The sequence below is a fragment of the Fringilla coelebs genome, assembly GCF_963513975.1.
Source record: "Fringilla coelebs genome assembly, chromosome: 3".
Classification (NCBI taxonomy): Eukaryota; Metazoa; Chordata; class Aves; order Passeriformes; family Fringillidae; genus Fringilla; species Fringilla coelebs.
In genome coordinates, this window is record NC_140030.1 from 106,490,068 (window position 1) to 106,512,207 (window position 22,140).

At 48.7% G+C, this 22,140-nt stretch overlaps 1 protein-coding gene across 1 annotated transcript in view; it reads left to right on the plus strand.

The window, feature by feature from the left end:
• Positions 1 to 3,397: 3,397 nt before the first annotated feature.
• PARP1 (poly(ADP-ribose) polymerase 1) overlaps positions 3,398 to 22,140 on the plus strand; it is a 31,820-nt gene continuing 13,077 nt past the window's right edge. Inside the window, exons 1-10 of the mRNA XM_084203010.1 lie at positions 3,398 to 3,543; positions 7,318 to 7,480; positions 7,955 to 8,073; positions 8,805 to 9,019; positions 14,337 to 14,433; positions 15,852 to 15,968; positions 18,163 to 18,339; positions 18,753 to 18,894; positions 20,379 to 20,519; positions 21,233 to 21,475. Of these exons, the coding sequence (XP_084059136.1) occupies positions 3,424 to 3,543; positions 7,318 to 7,480; positions 7,955 to 8,073; positions 8,805 to 9,019; positions 14,337 to 14,433; positions 15,852 to 15,968; positions 18,163 to 18,339; positions 18,753 to 18,894; positions 20,379 to 20,519; positions 21,233 to 21,475 (1,534 nt within the window). The 5' untranslated portion in view covers positions 3,398 to 3,423. The remainder of the gene's footprint in view (positions 3,544 to 7,317; positions 7,481 to 7,954; positions 8,074 to 8,804; positions 9,020 to 14,336; positions 14,434 to 15,851; positions 15,969 to 18,162; positions 18,340 to 18,752; positions 18,895 to 20,378; positions 20,520 to 21,232; positions 21,476 to 22,140) is intronic.

Genomic DNA, 22,140 nt, shown 5'->3' on the forward strand with positions numbered 1-22,140 from the left:
AAACAATTCTTATCTCATTTGCTTCTCCTGTGTTGTGCTCATGTGGAATGTGTTTGGAGATTGTTCATCCACAGGTGATTGTTCCATTGGATTCTGCTGTGAGTTGTTTTCACTCTTTGGCCAACTGGGGCCAAGCTGTGTCAGGGCTCTGGAGAGAGTCACGAGTTTCCATTATTATCTCTTTAGTATTCAGTAAGTATCTCTCCTGTATTCTTTAATATAGGATATATTCTTTAATATAATATAGCATTATAAAGTAATAAATCAGCCTTCTGAGAGCATGGAGTCGGATGCATCATTCCTGCCTTCATCAGGACGTTCCCAGCAAACACAATAGATAACCACGAGTTCTACTTGAGTAAAAGAGAGGACAAGGACACCACTGGTCTCACACCTTGGTGCAGCACTTGTCATCCATCAGGATCCCAGCAGTCATCAGCCCACTGGGATGGGAATATTGTTAGAAAGGGATGTGAGGGATCACAAAGATCTTTCTCTCTCTGACTGCCCTTGCTCTTGCTGCATGCAGGCTCTGATAAAACCCAGCAGCTAAATACGAGGGCTCTGGAAGAACTGGATTTACTTAAAGGGATGATGATTCCCCAGAAAAGTGGCCTTGCAGATGTCACTTCTCTCAGCTGCTGCCAAAGCATTCCCTGTCTTGTAACAAAACTTGGTATCTGTGCTAGCCCTGACTCACTGGTCCCCCACTGCCCAGGACAGAGGAAGGGATGTGCTGTGATCCACGTGTCACACTTGGGAAGACAGAGAGCAAGGCAGCTCTGTTGAGATCAATAGATTTATGGAAGGAACTAACATGATTTGGCAGCTCTTGACACCACAAATCAGGATGACAGCCTACAGAGGAAATTACACTGCAATAAGAAGAACCATAGCAATGTAATTCCTGCTATTTAGATGTTTCTGTTTCAAAGCAACACTAGTTGTAGCCAGACAAACTCCTGTGGAATTCTCAAATAAGGCTGAAAGGGTTAAGTGCCCTGATCCTTTAGAGCAGAACCACCTACCCCTTTCAAATAAAGAAAATCCACTAAACCCCATTTGGACTAGTATTAATGCAGTGTGCATTCATAAGTGGGGAAAAAAAAAAGGTTAAGCTTAGAACAGCCATTTGTTACAGTCACTTTCTTTGCTTGTTTGCATGCTTGCAAGCCTGTGAATGTCTGTGCAGAGCTCTCCATGACATCTTACAGATCCTCTGCAAGTGTCTAGGCTGCAAGATGCAGAGCAGCATTTTGGTGTTTGGGCTGCCTTTCTTAGGAGAGAAAGTGGCCCCAGCTAGAGGAAACACCAACAAGGAGTCATTGCTCTTTTGCTCAAACACTATAAATAAATAACATATAAACAAAAGAGTTTTTTCAGAGAAACTGGACAAATCCTTGGAAGAAAAATTCCCCCCAGGATAATGGCATGCAGGAAATCCCTGAGCCACAAATCTCATGAGGCTGGGAAATATTTGGAAGATCAAGCAGTGGTTGTTTGGCCTTTCTTATGTCAGCTCCTCACAGAGGCAGGATCAGGGTCAAACAGTCCATTGACTTCACTTGGGATAATTCTTCCCAGTGAACCCTTAATTGTTTGTTTGCTTTCCTTCTGAATGCCCTTGGATGGAGCAGGATGGAAGCAGTCCTGCTGAAGAGGGTGAGTGCCACTCCACAGCTCCCTGCTGGTCACCTTCAAACAGGGCAAACCCCTTGGCAGAGCGAGGGGCCACCCACCAGGTGATGCAGATGAACTTTCCAGATGAACGGGACAGGAGAAGCAGGCACTGGGAATAATGGGCACTGACTCCGTGATTCAGAAGGCTGAAAAATTGCTTTATTAAGGTATGTTATATTACACTAATACCATATTAAATTACATACTAAAAAGATTCTATACTAAAGAAAAACCCATGAGTGTCTGAGACAGCCAGGACACGGCTTTGAGTGACTGGCTAATCGCTCAAAACAACTTTCACCCGTGTCCAGTTAACAAACCACTGTTGGCAAACAATCTCCATAACACATTCCACAGTGAATAGAGACAAGGATTGCTTTCTCTTCTTCTCTCTGTGCTTCTCCAGGAAAAATCCTGTGAGAGAAAGAATTATGTATCTCTCTGTCCAGAGAACGTGAATGCCACAGAATGGAGTTTTCTCCCCATTTTTCCCCGGGGTGGGACCAAACGCACTGCTCTGCCTCTGAGCCAAGAGGGCCAAGAGCTCCTGGAAGGAGTGATCAGCAAGAGCGAAGATTCCGCCGTGTCTGTATGCTCGCAGCACCATCTAGTGCTTCGCAGGGATTTCCCTTCCTCCTTCCCCAGATCCTCAGGGATGGGGATACCCAGGACCCATCCTGTCCAGCCGATAGTCCCAGGCTGGCTGTGAAGGAAAGCCTGCGGAGCACACAGCCTGGAGGAGGGCAGCACAGCATGAAAGGTGTGTCAGCATCTCAGGTGTGCCCCTCGAGTGACACTGCCAGCAGCCTCAAGCCCACCCGGGGCTGCACATCCTGCCTAAGCTGAACGCTAATTTCAGAATCTCTATAAAATTAATGACAAATGCTTGGCAAGGGTTTGCTTTGGAGTAACTTCGGTGCTCTCCTCTTCCTTTTTCCAGGGAAGCTGCTGAGCCAATGCCCTCTGCCGATAGTAGAGGATAATTATCTACTGTGAGTAGGAAAAAAAAAAATCCAGATTTAATTTATCAAATCGCTCTTTGATTTTGTCAGCAGCCGGAATGTTATTCCCAGGGGCTGGAGGACACACAATGACAGAATTGTCAAGGTTGGCAGGGACCTTTGGGGATCACCAGTCCAACCCCTGCCCAGGCAGGGTCACCTGGGGCAGGTGACACAGGGAGAGGCTTTGGGCTGGCTCCAGAGGGACCCCACGACCTCCCTTCCCTGCGCAGCGTTCCCAGCGCTCTGCCACCCTCATGTGAAGAAATTCTTCCTCATTTCGGGGTGGAAATTCCCGTGTTTTAGAAATTCTCGTGGTTTAGAAGTTCTCGTGGTCCAGTTTACGGCCATCGCTCCTCGTCTTGGAGCACGACCGGAACGCCTGCCTGGCGGTGGCATCACGAGGCCGGTGTTTGTGTGCGGGAGAGCTGCTGAGCTCAGCTTCTCCCAAACAGAGGGGAGCCCTCCCTGTGTCCCTGGGGTGCGGGACAGGGACACGGCGGCGGCGGGATCCGAACCCGCGGCCCTCGGGGCGCAGCACGAGCCGCGCCGCCGCGCCCGCCTCCCATTGATACACAGGAGGAACCTCCAAGCCTGCGCAATCGATGCCCGAGCGGCAGATCCGCCCGGCGGGCGAGGCAGGGGTGCGCGCTCGGCGCTCGGCTGGCGCTGCCGCGGGCGGGGTGGCGGCGGGCGCGCGGCGCGGGGCGGGGCGGCGGCGGCGGGAGCGGGAGCGGCGGCGATGGCGGAGCCGGCGGAGAAGCTATACCGGGCCGAGTATGCCAAGAGCGGCCGCGCCTCCTGCAAGAAGTGCGGCGAGAGCATCGCCAAGGACTCGCTGCGCCTGGCGCTCATGGTGCAGGTACCGCGTGGCGGGGTCGCCGCGGGCGGGGGGCGGGCTGATCCAGCCGCTCCGCTCGGTACCGCCGGCGGCGGGGCCAGCCCGGGGCACCGCTCCCTGCGCTTGCCGTGGTGCTCCGGAGCCGCTCGGCCGCGCCTTTCGCTGCTGCGGGGGCGAGCGCAGCCTATTTTTAACAGAGGCGCCTTCCCTCGCTGCCGTGTCCGCAGCAGCGCCGGTGCCCGGGCAGCCCTGCCCGCGGCGCGCCCGGCCGCGGGGCGCCGCCTCCCCCGCTCCCCCGGCTGCAGGGGCGGCTGGAGCCCAAGCCGTGCAAAGTTTACCGTACGGGGCCGGGGGGCGGCCCGGGGCGCGGACAGAGGCCCTTTGTTGCCGTCCGGGGGGCGAGGCGAGCTCCGCGGCTCGGCTTCTCCGTGCCCCGGGAAGCGGCTGCCGCTCGCAGCGCTCGGTGGCCGGGCCGGGCCGGGCCGGGGAATCCCCGCTCGGTGCGCGCTTTGCATGCGAGACAGAGGAACTGCGGCCCGAAAGCGGTGAGAGGGCTGGGGCAGCCCCGGATGAGATGAGAGGAGCGGCCGGGCCCGGGTGGTCTCGCTGGGCTGGCTGGCACAGGGCAGCTGAAACAGCTGAACCGCAATTGGCGAGCGGGCCGCGAAGGCACGGTGTGCTCTCCGCCGGCCTCCTGCTGTTATTCGCCTTTTGGGGAGGAGACTGCTCGGCTCGCTTTTGGAAGGAAGGGAAAAGCCCCGTGCTGTGTTGGGGGCTGGGAGCTGTGCGCGGAGCCGGCATCCCTGCCTGCTGCGGGAGGATGCGGAGGGAATCGCCGCTCCGCAGGGAGCGCACGCCGCTGTCCCGGGAGGGGGGTCTGTCCCCGCTGGCTGCAGCAGGGCAGAGGGGAGGGGGCGCCTGCAGCGTGCTGGGGAGGGGCTGAGCTTGGGGGTGTTGCTGTGGAAGGTAAGCAAAGGCTTACGTGTTTGTGTCTACGAAGGAGAGCAAGGACGTGGCAGCGCAAAGCCCTGCGGATGGGTGGGTGGATGGATGGGTGCTGTGGGTCCCGAAGAGCCTGGTCTGGAGGACGTAGCTCCAGATTTGTAGCTCGCTTGTGCCCCTGGAAGAGGAGGCTCCGCTTGTACGCGTGGGGAGGAAGGGCCCGGTCCCCCCCTCGCCCGAGCTGCGGGGGCCTGCCGGCTGCCGGGCGGGGCTGGCAGCTCTGCCGGGCTTGGAGGCCAAGCTGCTGTCCCGCAGGGGAAATACCTGCCCGTGATGCCTTTGTTGCCCAGAGCCTCCTCCCCCGGGGAAGGTGCGGTGCCGAGCTGCAGCGCTCGCTCGCACGTGTTCCCGCTGCCTGTCCTTTTGTCTCCCCTCCCGCTGCCCGCGGCCGCTCGCTGGAGCTGCTCCGCCTCCCCTGCTCCGGCTGCTGCTCCTCCGCTTCCTCACGTTTGTTACCCCTTCCTGTCTTGCCCAGGAGCGGAGGCTGATGCGGGGTGGGCTGCCCTTCATCAGCCCGGGGGGGCAGGAGTTGTGTTCTGCTTCGCTAGGGTTTGGTTTAAGGAGTGAGCTGCTGGGGACCGTGACATTCCTCCCAGAGCCACTGCCTTTCATTGCCAGACATCTCCCCAAAATTGCCGGTCTTACACCAAACGCTTGTATTTTTATTTATTTTCCCCACAACCTCTTGAATTTTCTTGCTCTTTCCTGTGCCCTCTGCTAGTTTTTGTACAGCAGAGCACACCCTCTTGCTGAGCATCCTGCTGTAAATGCATGAATTTCACCAGAGCACGCAGGTCCCTTGCTTTTTCCTGGGGAAATCTCCTGCAGAGCAGCCTCTGTGCCAGCGTCAGTGCATCGAGCTTTTCTGCAAACGGTGCTGAAGAAATTAAAGGGAGATACAGACCAAGGCCGTAGTTGTGTCTGCTGTAACCTCCCTTTTGTTTTTGTTCCTCAAGTGAAGGGCTCTGAGTGACAGTGGGATTCTGGGTGCTTGGCACAGGGCAGGCACCCGGGCCCTGCAGGACCAGCACAGCTTTGTCTTTTGCTTCCAGCTGGAGCTGAGTGGTTTCTTTTATCTGAACGTGCACTATGAAAGTGAATCGGTTTCTTTTTTCCTTAGTTTGTTTAGGAAACTATGGTCTAGAGATAGGTGAGCTGAGAGAAGTTGTGTCAACAAGGCCCAGCTTGCCTAGAGGTTTCATTTTCCACAGAGGAGAGTCTGAAACTCCATGTTGAGGAGATTACTCGTGGCTTGTATGGTTGTCTTAAAGATTGAGCCAGCTCTGCTGTCTTTTGTACTCCCCTTGTTGCCCTCAAAACCTTTGTGCTGCACAACTCTAGACACAAGCCCAAAATTGCATGTGACTTACAGACACTTTAAAAGCAACTGCAGGGTAGCTGGGTATGCAGTCCTGGCTTGTGGGAAGGGCCCATCTGGAAATCAAAATGTCCTCTTACAGTTTGGGTAGATGGTTGGCTGTGGTTTGGGCTCTCAGATCTGGTTCTGTGCTGTGTTCTTCGAAGCCCTTTCCTTTTCCTTCCTGCTCATGCACAAAGCCCTGCTGTTGGTTTTGGCTTGGAGCTCTCCCTCCTGTTAGTGAGTGACACATGGAAGGCTTTCCTAGGTCGTTAGTTCTGTATCATCAGTAATTAGAATTACACAGCACTGAGTATTATTAGTACAGCAGCTGTTTGTGGGTGTTATTTGGAGCCAAACCACTGTAAGGTTATTTTGCCTGGTGGGTAACTGGAGCGATGCCAGGATGGTACCCACTGTGTCTGAGTTTTAAACAAGTGGGATACTTGCAAAACAAGTGCTTGGTGTGGGGCAGGGCACTCTGGAGCTGCACTTCAGGGAGGACTTGGCTGATGCTTCTGTCCTGATCACAGGATCATGGAACAGTTTGGTCTGAAAGGGGCCTTGAAGATGATCCAGTTCCAACCCCATGCAGTGGGCAGGGATGCCCCCCACTAGATCAGGTTGTTCAGAGCCCCATCCAACCTGGCCTTGAGCACTCCCAGGGATGGGGCATCCACAGCTTCTCTGGGCAGCCTTTCCCAGTGCCTCACCACCCTATCACTACAAGCCCTTGTGAAAATTCCCTCTCCAGCTTTCTTGTGGGCCCACTTCAGGTATTAGAAAGTGCTATAAGATAGCCCTGGAGCCTTCTGCAGGCTGAACACCCCAAACTCTCTCAGCCTGTCTTCACAGGAGAGGTTCTTCAACCCTCTGATCATCTTTGTGGCCTGCTGTCAACCTCTGATGCAGAACTGTACTTGGACTGTGGTGTTTCCGTTGAATTTTGTCCCTACCTCCTGCAGGCCACTCAGCCACAATCCTTGGAGCTGCCCTTCTTATCTTGTGCCTGCCATGGGTTCTCCAGTATACAGACTGTTTACTTGAGAAGTGGCTCTCAAAGGGATGGTGGAGCGAGGTCAGCAGCCTCCTGTGCTGCACAGTCTCGTAGGGGCTGGTGCAGCCATGCTGAGGTTGTGACTTCTTTTTTTTCTTTCTGTAAAACAGATGGGCTGAGCAGCAGGGTGATGAACTGGTTAAGCTAGCTAAATGCTCCTTCCACGTCTATCTACTTTGGGAACATCTCTCCAGCAGCTTGTCTGTCTTATTAGATTTTCTTCTTAGACTCTGTGCTAAATAGTATCTATCTCTTGATTTAAAGAAGAAATTGTGTGTGTTTACCCAGATACTCCTTTTTATTTTGGGTTTTGTTTTGTTTTTCTCCTTGATTCTGCTTGAATTGTTTCATCTTGGCCTAATGTGCTCTTTTTTGCTAGTCACCCATGTTTGATGGCAAAGTCCCTCACTGGCACCACTATAGCTGCTTCTGGAAGCGGGCTCGACTTGTGTCCCACACAGACATCGATGGCTTCCCTGAGCTTCGGTGGGAAGATCAGGAAAAAATCAAGAAAGCCATTGAAACTGGAGGCCCTGGAGGAGGTAGGCAGAAGCTTTACGGTGTTTGGAAGCTCATCTGGAGCTGTGCTCTCTTTTGTTGTGCTGTTATTATGGAGATTTGATGCTCGCGTTGCTTCAGCGAGTGATGTCGGAAGAATTGCTGAGATATCTCCACATGTTAAATCAGTGAGGAGAAAAAGCCAAGTCCCTTGGCAGATGTATTGAAAAACATTTCTTGTTTTCATGATTGGTGTATTTAATTTTCAGTTCTTTAATGTTAACAATGCTGTTGTACTGTTTTCTTAGTGGTACCTTCAGTTCAGTGCATGGTTATGTGGCTCTTTGGTGCTTTTGAGCATGGGCTGCTTGTCTTGCTTTCTGTTCAAATTCTGGACGAATGAGTGGCTGGAAGCCAAGAGGTTTATTAATGCAGACTGCTAACAATCTGGGACAGAGAATAAAGAAAATAAGGGAATGCATATTAAAGCTGAATTCTGTATTTGCTTTGTTCTCCAGGAAAAGGAGGGGAACAGGAAGGAGGTGGTAAGGCTGAGAAGAGCCTGAATGACTTTGCTGCAGAATATGCCAAGTCTAACAGAAGTACTTGCAAAGGCTGTGAGCAGAAAATAGAAAAGGTAAAAAAGTTCTCCATCTCATCTTTTCTCTCACCAGTTTTAATTCAAACAGTGGCTTTTGTAATTGCTTCCTGTCTGTCCTGCATATGGAAAGCACTTGCAGAGCTGCATTTCTATGAGCAGCAGCTGTGTCCTGGACAGCTGGCAGTAAAGGCATCCCTCAGGCATGGTAGCCTGAGCTTCAAGCCTGGTGATCCCTCCTTTCACTTGGGTCTTTGAGCAGGCTGGGAATGCTGCTCACCAACATTTCGGTGGCAAGAGGGCCACCACTAACTGCAGCTTTTCCTGCTTGTTGCTGCACTGCAAACCATCTACTTGTTGGACATCTGAAAGGTAATTTGCAGTAAGACAGGATAAGATCATATTAGCATTGATGTTTGAGTGATAGGGACATAAAAGTTAATTTTGACATGTGCCTTTATGAGGCTTGTTCGTGTGAGTTTTACTTGGTAAGCTTACTGGAAGTTGGAATAAAGACAACAGGATTACCCAGTTTGAGTGGATTTTGAACAGAAAACTGCCTTAAAAGGTGACTTTTTCAACCTAGCAAGAGTACATGAAAATGGTAGAGAAACTGTAGTGAAAGGGTTTGAACAAGTGTTACAGACTTTGATAGAGGAACTGTTACTGCTTACAGGTTTTTAGGAAGCACCATGTTGGTAACTTCTTAACATCCTACTCCCTCCAGGATGGCCTAACAATTGCTCTTGTGTCACTTTGATCTCCCTCAGGGCCAGATCAGGATTTCCAAGAAGATGGTGCATCCTGAGAAGCCCCAGCTGGGAATGATTGATAACTGGTACCACCCCGACTGCTTCGTGAGCCGCCGGGCAGAGCTGGGCTTCCTCCCGGCCTATGGGGCCACCCAGCTCCTGGGCTTCAGCATCTTGAAAGCTGAAGATAAAGAAACTCTGAAGAAGCAGCTCCCAGCCACCAAGAGTGAAGGGTAGGTGGTCAGTGTAAGAAATTGTGTTGTCTGGAGGAGCCGTTGCCTTTAAGTACATCCATGATGAGTGTTGTGGGACGTTGTTGTCTCTGTTAGAAGAATGTTTGCCATAGGAAGGTTTGGTCCTTCCTGTGACCTCAGGCAGATGGCAACAGACATTCCCTGTCCCTGGGAACCTGCAGTCCCTGTGAGTGCCTTGAGGAAATGCAGAGACCTGCAGGTGTGACTTGGAGGGCTGATTCAGGGCTTTCAGCCATAAAATAATGCTTGTGTAGTACAAATGGATACTGGGCTCCGTGTCTCCTTGTGTGATACTGTTATCAGCAATGGTTTCTCTGCTCAAACCCCTTGTTAGAGAATTGATTTGACATCTTTTATCTATGAGCTGCTGAACTGTGATAGGCACTGAATCTGATAATGGTGTTTATTGGCCATGTAGTGCTTACACTTGGATGCTTTTGTTTGCTGAATCTTTTATAGTATGTCTGAAATTTCATTGCCTTGCATTGAGATCTTCAGTGGAAGAAGCTCTTGACAGAACTTGTACTGACAGAGAAGTGTTTCCAGGTGACTTGCTGGCTTTGTGAATCTTTCTTTTTTTAATGAAGGTTTTTGTTACTTGTTCTTGAAATGGCTTTGCCTGGAGTCGTGCTTCATAACACAAACCAGTGTTGTATTGTCCCCTTAAAGAAAGGAACATGAGGTATTTCTTGATCCCACAAATAAGGAAGATCTTGTCATTGGAAAACATTGGGCTTCTCTGTGTATATTTTAGACTGAATTCAACTTTGTTTTTGCAAAGATTTGCCATGAAAAATGTCCAGTGAGGCTGATGTCTGTTCTGAGAAGCTATGGCTGTGTCACAGCCGTGCATTCTTTGTCAGTATTGGTCCTTCAGGTATGCAGCTGATGTGTGTGGTGTGCAGTTCCTTGGCAAGCCACTGCTCCAGAAGCATTTGGCAGTGGTGTGGGTGCTGTGGGGAGAGTCCTGCACAGGATGGAGGCTTTGGCCAGAGCCCTGTCAGGTTCTGTTCTGTTCACCTTGCTCAGCTGAACTGGCAGAGGCCAAGAGGAGATGTGTGTATCTGTTGGGCAGCATGCTGTCCTTCCATGCAGGGTTTTTACCTCTGTGTGCATTGCTTAGTGTAAGCAGAAGTGCAGTATTTGAATGCACTTGCAGGTTTTCAAATAGTCCTTTGCTTTTTGTGCTGAGATGTGAGTTCTGCTTTGTCCTAGAACAGTGAGTTTAAAAGGGTTATTTGTAGTTTTCTCCCATGTCCTCAGAAAAACTCTAGAGGTTTGACTGTGTAAGTGCTTCTCTTGCCTGCCCTGACTCTGCTTTTCTGGGCCACTTCTGGGATGCTGTGCAAAATATGAAGGCTTTGTAAAGAAAGGCCACAAAGTAGTTTGCCAAGTCACTGTGTAAATAAAAGCCTAGAATTGCAGTGGAAAAAAGCTTGCACTGGTGATGGAGGGTAATGTGAACCAGCACCTCATGCCAGAAAAGCAGCAGGATGTCTCATCTTTCCTGCTTTCTAAGCACTTCCTGAACAAGCCCCTGAGCCTTGAAGTTGCTGGCTGGCTCTTGTACTCCACTACCTTCTGCTCTTTGGGCTGTGCTTGAGCCAAGGGTGGTAAGGGTCAGTTGGAAAAATCATGGCCTGTCAAACAAACAGAATGGGTGAGAGTGTAAATAAACAGCGTGAGTGGAGGAGTGGGGTGTGCTGACTGTCTGGTGGTTTTGCTGCCCAGAAAGCACAGGAATTATGGAGAAGCCAAAGGAAGAACACTCCAGAAACCTGAATGAGATGCAGTTACCTCGGATAATTCACTTTGTGCATTCAATTAGGTAACAGAAACTACCAACAGAAATTTCAGCCTCTTGCAGAAATCATATTAAAGTGTCTGTTGCAAGTGAGATTCTCAAAATTATCTTTAAAGATATTTCTAAATATGCTGCATTTGAATTGTATCTTGACTCAGAAGTCTGTGCAATTCAGATGTGACACATCCAAATTCAGGTGCTGCTACTGCATGTCCAGCCCATACTTCAAGGAGAATCTCAAATGTGGGGACTGCCCTGTCAGCCCTTTGTGTAAAAGTGGCACTGAGACGTGCCTTTTTCAGATGGGAGAGGTGTGGTGTGGAGCAGGGCTACCCAGAATAAGTTGGAAAATCCTTTCTTTGTGAACACCAAATATGGGAGGATTTACTGCAAGGATCCTGGCTCCTTTCCTCAGCCAGCTGTGGGTGAGACATGCAACCCTCCCTTGGGCTGTCCTGCCTGAGCACTAACACTTTGCAGAGCTGGGAAAGGAGGATCTTGTGTCCTTGCCTGCAGCTTCTCTGTGGAAAGAATGCCTGTATGCTGGGGTAGGAAGTGCAGTAGCAGCTTGTGAGCTCCTTTTGACAGCATTTCTTTGGTAGCGTGTGTTTTGTCCTCCTGCTCTGAGCTGTAATACTTCCTGTATTTTCTGCCTCACTTGTTTAGATGGAATTGCTGCCCAGGTCAGGAGTAAAGTGTCACTCTGGAGATGTCATGCAGCACTGGATTAGCTGCAGAGGTGACCTGAGGCAAATGCTAAGTGCTCAGGTCACCAACAGTCTGGCTGTGCTTTACAGAGAGGAGGTGAAAAAAGGAGTTTATTCCTGCCTGCTGGGCTGCTTGCTTTATCCAGCGTTGTTGTGACTGTCCTTTCCACCTTTTCACTGTAGGGAGAGGAAGAGGCGAATGTGAAAAATAGAGTAGCTGGTCAGGAAGGGCCAGGCCACAGTGGGACAGCTCACTTCCCTCTTCATCTCCTCTCAAGTTGGAATAAATCTTGTGTGGCCTCCATGAAGGTGAGAAGTGGTTGGCATTGCCTGGGAAATGCCAGTCCTTCCAGCTGTTGGGCTGTAGCTGTGAGAAATGGAAGGCTGTCCCTTCCCCAGCAGGAGAAGGGGTGTGCACAGTAGCACCCCACTGCTCTGGGCAACACATGGTTTTGTGACCCAGGGATGGAAGATCCTTGTGTGTGTGTTCGTGTGTCAGTGAGGGTGTAGTTTACAGATTGCTCTGAAATGTGCTGCTTTGGGAAGCTGCAAGATGAAGTCAGCTTTGCCATTCCCTTCTCCAGGCTGTATAAAATGATTGGTGTTTGCTGTAGCCTTGGGCACAAAAGAGAAGGTGGTGACCCATAGCTTTATGCCTCCCTGCAGTTGGGATGATCCCTCCCACTCCATGGTTTGCTCCAGTGGCTGGAGCAGGTACTGTAATCACTGTACAGCAACTGCTGTCCCCTTGACTGTGAGGAGAAGCTGCCAAAAGAGCGAGTTGCTGCTGGAATTTGGCTGCATTCCCTGGGTCACAGGGTCTCTCAGCAGTGATCGCCTTCCAGGGGCTGCTGTGCTGGATTGGCTCCTTTAGGAGATAAGTTACACTGTGGGAGTGAGTGCTGGCTTGCTGGAGGCAGCCTGGCTGTCAGCAGGCACTGCAGATACCCAGGGCTGGGCACCCCTCCTGAGCACTGACATCATTAATCCCTGGTTTGGGAAGGTGCAGCACTCTTTGCACTCAGGCTGGTAAGTTTTTCACAGATTCTGTTGTGTTATAACAACGCCTGACTCTGTTATAACTTAGGGAAGTCATTGTCCTCTTGATAGGGTTCAGTGGATGCTCTGGTCTTGCTGCAGCCAAGGAGGTGAGAGGACTTGCTTGGCCTGGGGACTTCTGGAGGCACTGCTGTGTGTGTGCTGGAGCCAGTCCTGCCACACTGGTTGCTGCTTGCCTGATTGAGAACACAGGGTGAAGTTTTTCTCAAGCAGTTGCTGGCAGCACAGTGTGGCTGTTTGCCTCCACCAGGAGGCAGGGGGATGTACAGCATAGCCCCTGCCCATTGTTGGCACCTGGCAGGGGCACAGCTGGAGGATGAGATCTTCTGCCAGACCAGTTCTCAAAGTGCTCTGAAATGTGGTTTGGTCAGAGGTGCTGATGGTGGGCTGCTGTGGCCACTGCAAATAAAGTGAGCACTTAGCACAATTTTAGGGCCAGGCAAGTTACTGGAACTACAGGTCTCTGGGAGGAGAGTACCTCCTGACAGTCTTAATGGGAGCAAGGTCCTAGAAAGAGAACTGTTTAAAATTTTAAGTAGGAGAGCAATCAGAAATGTCAACTTCATGACTTAACTCTCAGCCACAGCTTACAAAGTTGAGAGAGGCTTTCTTAAAAAGAGAACTGGTTGATGTTTTGTAACAGAAAGCATCTCTGTCAAAATGGAGTGTGTGATCCAGGCTGTGTTTGTGCTCTGCCTCGAGTTGCAGGTCCGTCCTATCTCAGCTGGGATAGAATTTCCCCTGGCATCCTCACAAGGAGAACACACACTCCAGGCAGATGAAGGGGATGACATGACTCTGGAAACATAAATTATCTTCTTCTGTGGTCCCTTGTCACTCTGAAGTCTGCAAAAATCCCCCTAGTTTTCATTTGGCTTTCTTTTTCTGGTCTTTCTTGAGCAGTGTTTTCTGTAACTTCTCCCTTCAGTTCTCAGGCCTAGCAAATAGCAATAAACTTCCATGCATGCAAATCCCAACAGTACATCACAAAAGCACTGTGAGCCTGGAAGCATTTTCCAATGCTTGCACTTGAAACTTGTGCTACAATGCTTGCACTGAAATTTTCCAGGAAGTGGCACCTGTTTGGTTTCAGAGGCCTGACTTAATTCCAGTCTGAAGAGAAGCTAGGTGGGAAATACCCACCTAGGGAAACACTCCTAGGGAGTATTGGAAATACTCCTAGGGAGTTGGGAAATACCCAACTAGGGAAATACTCCCTAGTTTCCCAGTGTGTTAAATCATTAAAGTTACTGTGTTTGCTCTCCTTTATTTCAGTATAGACTGCCTAAGCTGATCAAGCTGTTGATTCAGCTGAAAGACACTGTGGTCTTTTAACCTGCATTGCTACTACACCTCCCCAAATTTGGAGAGCTGTTCAGTGATTCCTAGGTATGCCTTTGGTGTGTAAATGAATAGATGAGATGAATATAGATGAATATGCCTGAGAATGTTGCAGTCTTTCACGTGCTCTTTTCCCACACCACACAGTTACCCCATGGAAAACCTCTGAATGTACCTGACCTGATTGAGGCAGCTGACATTGCAGAGCCAAGTGCAGGTCTATAATCTAGCACTGAGGAATTTGAAAAGTGGATTTGCCTGCCAAAACTGTGGATATTCAAGCCTCTGCAGACATTGGCAGGCAGTAATCTGAGCTCTGGTAACTGCTGGACAGCCATTTCAACAACTTCCTTTCATGTGTGTGTGGTTTTGTTTTGTTTATTAGAAAGAGAAAAGGAGAAGAGGTGGATGGGAACGTGACTGCAAAAAAGAAGCAGAAAAAAGAAAAAGAGAAAGAATCAAAGCAGCAGAAACAGCTGAAGGTGAGTTTTAGCTGCTCACAACCCAAGAACTGCTTTGTTGACAGAGTGCAGTGTCAGGCACTGACAATGAAGTGCCTCTAGAGAAGGCAGCACCTTGTTCCCAGAGAGAGCAGTGGCAGCACAGACCATCCTTGTGCCCTGGCACAGGAGGTGCCCTGTCACTGAGGCTTTGCTGGAGGGAATCCACCCTGCCCCTTTCTCTCCAAAGACAGGCAGGATGTTCTCTTGGACTTGGGCTTATTGGATTTAAAGAGATTAGGTTAAATGCCTTTTTTCTGAGAGGCTGGTTCTGGGCTCCTTCTATCATCTGACTGTGGTGGCTGGAGCTTGGAGCCTGAGCACTATTGCAGAAAAGCTTGGAAAACAATAAATAGTTCATTGTAAAAATTAAACAGCTATAAAGTGTGCAACTAGATTAATGAAAAATCAAATCTTTTTCACCCTCTGGGAAGATGTGTTCAGTTCGTGGGTACAAATTGTGATAGATCACAGGTTTCTACCTGTCATCTTTTAGAATATTGTGGGAAGAATCCCTAATAGAGCTTCAGGAATTTTTTATTTATTCAAAGTTTCCAAGGCAAAAAAAAAAAAACTAACAATCTGTCTTTGCTCTAACTGAGGTCTTAATAGAGCTGTAGAAAAATGCTGGCTCTGGCTTTATGCAAAAGTTTTCTTTTTTGTTTTGTGGCAGCACCATAACTTTCAAAAAAGATATTTTTAAGGTTTTGCTGCTGCAGTGCGGATGTTTAGGACAAATGGAGGCACTTTGTGGATCAGGATTAAGTTTGGGTTCACTTTTTTTAACAGCATTTCATTAAGCATGATCACTAACACTGAAAATTGCACCACTTAACCCTGTAAACCACTTCTTTCAGGGCAGACTGCATTTTTGATGTAGCCAATGGATAACATTCAGAAACTATTTGAGATGTTTTAGGATGCTTCTGTGCTTCCCAACCCTTTCAAGTTCTGTAAAAAGCCCAAAGGAATATGCATGCTTCTCCACACTGCTGCAGGTGTCTGATCTGGTAGAAATTCCTCTAATGCTTAGTTATCTTAAAAAAAGAACAGTGGCAGTCAGCATTTCTGATTTTTTTTTAATAGAAGGCTGAAATGCAGCTACATCCCCACTCTTTTCAGTGTCAGCTAGGTAGGTGAAATTTATATAGAATGCTGAGACTTTCAAAATAAGGGCATTGACATTTGGAGGATGTGACTTTAAGGGTCTGTTTTAGGTGTTTGGTAGAAGGTGTGACTCTCCCTTTTGGTAAAGTACTGGTTCTTGGAGCTCTTAATCTCACAATCTGTGTGTAAGATAAAGTGGACTTGCTAAAACCTTGTGCACATACTGCAGTTTGAGGAGTGTTCTTTGCTGCTTGCAATGGATTGCTTTCTAAACTGCTGGGTTTTGTCAACAGGAGCAGACAGAGCTGATCTGGGGCATCAAGGATGAGCTGAGGAAGGTCTGCTCCACCAATGACCTGAAGGAGCTGCTGATTGCCAACAAGCAGGAGGTCCCCTCAGGGGAGAATGCTGTGAGTTTGGTTGTAGTTGCTCTGTGTGTGTGTGGGGTCATGGAATTGGTGAAGCTGACCTGACCCAATATTGCTGCAAGGTCCACAAGTCTGAAGAATGTTCCAAACATACCACTCAAGAAAGAAATTTGGTGCAAAGCCCAGTCCTTCTGTCCCAGGACTCTGGTATTGCTGTTACACTTGCTTGTGAAGGGTGGTGTGGTGGTGAGTGATGCTGAATTCAGCATCTTTGTCCTGGTGTAGTGCCTTTATTCTGTTATGCTCAAAGTGCTCTGTGCTGGTTTTTTTTGGAGCTGGCTCTTCATGAGCAGGTTAGTTAAGGCACTTCACATGGCCTCCCTCAACTGGTGAACTATGCATAATGAAGCAAAAATTGTACAAATTCTTTCCCAGTTTCTTTTCTAAAAACAGTCCATTTTGGTCTATGTCATTTGTGAAAGTCTGCTCCCTTTCAGAGCCACATACTGCTTTAAGTATTTGTATTTATCAAGACTCTTTCTAAGGAGTGTGGGCTGGCGTGTGGGAAGTGTCTAGACTCAAAATGGTCATGGAATAGTCTTAGGCAGGAAAACCTGGACTTGTCTGAGCCTACATCCCCACCTACCTCCTCATGTGCTCAGATGCAGTAGCTTGTCTTCTCCCTGGCATGGCAGCCTGGTCAGGTGCTGTGTGGTAGGTGTGTTCTCCTGGACCACAGGATTGTAGAATGGGTTGGATTGGAAAGGATGGGGTATTTTCAGGGTCCCCTGTCATGGGGAGGAATGTTGAATCTGATTCCATGTTCTCAGAAGGCTAATTTATTTTTTTATGATATTATATTAAAGAATGCTATACTAAACTATACTAATGAATAGAGAAAGGATACTTACAGAAGGCTGAAAGATAATAATTAAAAACTAATGACTCTCTCCTCAGAGTCTGATGCAGCCTGACCGTGATTGGTCATTAAGTCAAAACAATTCACATGTTGGATAAACAATCTCCAACCACATTCTAAAGCAGCAAAACATATGAGAAGCAAATGAGATAAGAATTGTTTTCATTTTTTCTCAGAGGCTTCTCAGCTTCCCAGGGGAAGAATCCTGGCCAAAGAGGATTTTTCAGAAAATATGACAGTGACATTGGGATTCTATAAAGATTTCTTTCCAATCCCCATGGGCAGGGATGCCACCCCCCTAGATCAGGTTGCTTAAAGCCCCATCCAACCCAGTCTTGAACACTTCTAAGGATGGAGAATCCACAGCTCCTCTGGGCAACCTGTTCCAGTGCCTCACCACGCTCAGAGTGAAGGATTTATTCCTAATATCCACTCTAAACATACCTTCTTTCAGTTTAAAGCCATTATCCTGTCACTACATGGCCTTGTAAAGTGCCTCGCTGCTCTCTTGTAGATCCTGTTTAAATTCTGGAAGGTCTTACAAGGAGACCTTGAGACCTTTTCTCCAGGCTGCACAATCCCATGTCTCAGCTTGTCTTCACAGGAGAGATGCTCAAACCCTCTGGTCATTTTTGCGGCCCTCCTTTGGCCTCACTTCTGCAGGTCTGTGTCCTTGCTCTGGTGGGAGCCCCAGATCTGAATGCTGCTCTTCAAGGGGGGATCTCTTGAGAGCAGAGCAGAGGGGGAGAATCACCTCCCTCTTCCTGGAGAGGAGAGGCTGAGCCAGGGGTGTGACACTGTTGAGTCAGGGATGGATGAAATGACTCCACGGTTCAGAAGGTGAAAAAGAGAGACTTAATATATTAAGAGGTAGCATCCTTTTATAACCAGGATTGCTAAGGTGAAACCTGATAGGTCTAAAAGTAAAAACCTTCCACACTATTGGTGATCCATGAATAGCACACTCTGAAGGTACCTATCTATAAACAACATGAACAGAAAAAGAGATCATTGTTTTCATTCTTCCTCTCTAAGTTTCCCAGGCCTGAAGCCTGGGAGAATTCTCTTTGACTGAACTGAGAATATCCACAGGACTGTGAGCAGGAAGAGCCTTGTGCCAAGCCTCTGTGGCATCAAACATCCATCAGTGCAGCAGAGAGGCTTGGTTTATGTTCAGAGTGTGTGTGACGTGCTGGAAGTGTCTGTGCCAGCAGCCTGGCAGTTGTGTTCTCGTGCAGCCTGGGATAACACGGTGTGTGTGTGCCTCCAGCCTCCTCCTGCCATGACCTGCTCTGTGTTCTCTCTCTGGTGCTGTAGATCTTGGACCGAGTAGCAGATGGGATGGCCTTTGGAGCTCTGCTGCCCTGCGAGCAGTGCAAGGGACAGTTTGTGTTCAAGAGTGACGCTTATTACTGTTCAGGGGACATCACTGCCTGGACCAAGTGCGTGGCTAAAACACAGACTCCCAACAGGAAAGACTGGGTAATCCCAAAGGTGAGTGTTCACTGCATATTTGATGTTCTGAAGCCCATTTCTCTGCTGATTGGACAAGCAGCAGTCAGTGTAGGATGCCAGAGAGCAGTGTGCTGCAGCACTGAGCAGCTGTGACAGCAGGCAAGGCCTGTCACAGCCACATCCCTCCAGGAGCAGGCAGCTAATGCATAAATAAATCATATTTTTTCCAGTAACATTAAATTGAAAGAGTCGTTGATTTGAAACTCATCATTTACCCTCTTCCAGCTTTGTTTTCTCAGTCAGTAAAGTGGGGGTTTGTCCACCTCAGTGTGAATCAAAATAATTTCTAAGATGTGCAATAAATGCCAACATCTGGCCAGCATTCAATTTATCCTTATAAATCTTATAATAATATTTGTTGATTTTAAATTGCTTATGCTTCCATCCCACAGGAGTTCCGGGAAATTCCTTACCTGAAGAAATTTAAGTGTAAGAAGCAGGACAGGGTGTTCCCTCCAGATGCTGCAACTGTGAACTCAGCACCTCCTCCCTCTGCATCTGCTCCTTTGTCAGAGACTGTGTCTGCACCCAGAGGTAAGTGTCTGGCTGGGCATGGCTTGGTGGAGCTCAGGATGATGATCAGGCTGGCATTCCCAGCCAGATAAACATGCCACCCTGAACAGTCCCACTGCTCTCCTGCTCTCTAGCAGGCAAAGCTCTCCTGATAAAAACAGTGTCTCCTGTGCTTCATCTTCCCAGCACAGGTAGGCCCTGGTTGTGTGGGGTCATGGGCTTGAGGTTCTGTTGTTTACTCACAGATGGTTTTGAGTGTTTCTTGATTGTGAGGAAATGATGTGTGTGCAGTGAATCAGAAATGTAAAGGCTGATGTTGCAAATTGTGTCTCAGGGGAGACCTGCTTCAAAGTGCCACCTCACTTGGTTTCTTGGGGACCATCCAGGGATGTCCTTAATGCCAGATATTCCACATAAATGTAGGCTTTGAGGGCAAGAGGGTTTTTCAGGGGTTTGTTTTGTTTCTAAGTCATCTACTGAGATTTGGCTTTACTGATCACTGACTCCACTTATGCAAAATAAATGTGCTGTCTCCAACTGGCAAAAGGTAGGTGGCTGGAATGAGTTGCATGCTTTGGTGATAAAGCCTGTCTGTTAAGTATATGCTGACTTCTAGTTCTGGCCATAATTTTGGGTGCAGGGCATTATTGTTACTTGGTTAAAAAGGTGGGCGTAATTCTGCATGGTTAGCATTCAGCCAGATTATGTTATGTTAGCAATGAAGATAAAGTAACCCAGGTCTTGTTTCTGATTAGCAAATGATTCCAGCCCCAGTGTCCCCTGAAGGTAAACTCAAAAGGTTGACCAGATTTAAAGCCAGGTTGCTTTGTTTGCTAACAACCAAACTAATCTGAGTTGAGGAGAGAAGAGGAAGCACAACCCTCAGCTGGTCAATTAGAGTTGATAGCATTTATCTTATAGCAGTGCAAATATGCTCTTGCCATGTCCCGGACCAGGCTGAATTGCAATGTTAACACAATGGTTACCAGTTTGCTCCTGACTTCTTATGGGGTTTGCACAGTAGAACCTTGTACTCTCTATAAGATCAAGACTGGAACAGTGTTGCTTGAGAGAGAATTCTCTCTGCAGCCCCTCAAAAAAAGATTTCCTTTTGAAAAGGCTGGAGCTTTCATGTGACAGTGAATTTCTTCCATGCTATCCAGGCATCAAAAGAATAGGGAAGCAGAGCACAGTCCCTGGTAGCACAGTGCTGAAAGAAGGCTGATTCTTTTTACTTAACAAAACAAACCAAGAAAAGGGCAAATATGCCTGAATACCATTTCCCTGTCTTCCATCCCTTCTGTTTGTTGGTAGCTGCTGAGCTTTGTTCCCTTTCCTCTGGGAAGGGGAGCTCCCTCCTGCTTGCTTAGCATAGGTCAGACCTGCTTGGCCCCTCCTATCCCTGCCAGCTGAGCTGATTGTACAGAGAGGGGGGGATGCTGTCACTTTGTGCTTGCTGTTTGTCCAGGAACTCTGTGCCTAACGTGTTGTTTCCAAACCTTTAGACAAACCACTGACCAACATGAAGATCCTGATTGTTGGGAAGCTGTCAAAGAACAAGGAGGAGGTGAAAAGCATTGTGGAGGACCTGGGAGGAAAGATGACCACAACAGCTAACAAGGCCACCCTGTGCATCAGCACCCAGAGTGAGCAGCCATGCTGTGGTTCCTGGCAGCAGTGGTAACAGAGCTGAGCAGATTACAGAGGACACTTGTCCTCAGAGCTGTCTGGGGATCAGTGTTTGGATTAGGAGGAGTGTTTTGTGTGCACACATGGCCTGAGTGTGCTTGGAAAAGTAGACAGATGTGTGCTGTTTGAGTTATGCTTACCCAGCAAGTTAACCTGGCAGGCTGAGCCCTAAGGCTCTCGTGGGTCAGTGGCAGCTGGGGTTTGTGTGCAGACCATGGTGGTGTGCCAGCCACCTTTGTTGGGATGAGGGGTGCTGAGGGCTGTGTCCATGCTTGCCTTGGGGAATCCCCAGAGCTGACTGTGGGTGCCTGAGGGCACTGGTTTGCTCTGCTAGCAGCTTAGAGTCTGCTCTTGCTCTGTCTTGGAGCTGTGTAAACTGCTGAGGTGGGAGAACTGCTCCCATCCATCAGAAAGTCCAGCTCCAGCTGAGACCTGGGGAAGGGAGAACTGTACCAGCCAGGTAGAACAGGAGTGTTCCTGCTCTAGCCCAAGCTGTATCTTGGAACCAAGGAGGAACTTGGCTCTCCAAAGAACATGGTGAATCCAAAACGTAGTGGAATTGTGTTTTCACACAGTGTTACAGAGCCCTGAATCGTGGCCAGAGGGAGAGGCTGAGGTCTAAAACCTCATGGATGCATTTTTTTCTCCCCTTCCTATCCTGCCTCTGCAGAGGATGTGGAGAAAATGAGCAAGAAGATGGAAGAAGTGAAGGAGGCCAAAGTCCGTGTGGTCTCAGAGGCATTTCTTCAGGACGTGAAATCTTCCAGCAAGGACTTCCAGGAGCTCGTGTCTCTCCATGCCCTTTCACCCTGGGGTGCAGAGGTGAAAATGGAGCACGAGGAAATGGCTGTGGATGGGAAGAGCAGCAAGCCCCCAAGTACAAAGAGTGCTGGGAAGGTCAAAGAAGAACAAGGTGAGAAACAAGGCGGTTGTTTCTCCACAGGCCTGTTCAGTACTGTGCGTGCACAAAGCAAACCTGGGTATGGTCTGTCCTTACCCTTCCCTTGAATTTTCTGCCTTTTTGTTTCCTCATGATAAGTTTATATAATGGACCTCAGGGCAAGACTAGCTTTAAGTAAACATGAAACTGTCTTCTGAGCTGGCTCTTGGTTCTCCTACTTCAGTCTGCCCAGACTCCCTACCATCAATCCAGTCTCTTTCTCATAAAACATCAGCTTCACTGCCAGTTTGGGTTAGTTTTGCAGCTCCTAGGAGGTCCTAGGACAGCAAAATGACAGACACAACTCAGGGAGTGTTGGCAAGTGAGAAAATACTGAGGTCCAGAGCACTGAGTCTCTATGCTACTTGATTTAGAACACAATGTTTTTGTAGCAGTGTAAAAATATTGATGGCATTACTCATCAATGCCATTATTAACCCTGAATGGTGAACAAAACCATCACATTTGCTCACTTCTCTTCAGAACCTGTTCTTTGTGTCCTCCAAGTGGAGGTTTCTGTCATACAATTGGGTGTGTTATTGCCAGACTGTCTCACCACAGTAGCATCCCCAGGGAATCCAAACACTCCCATGCCCTGAAGTTTTTAAATCCCACTTCCACATTTGTGGTTGTGTTTA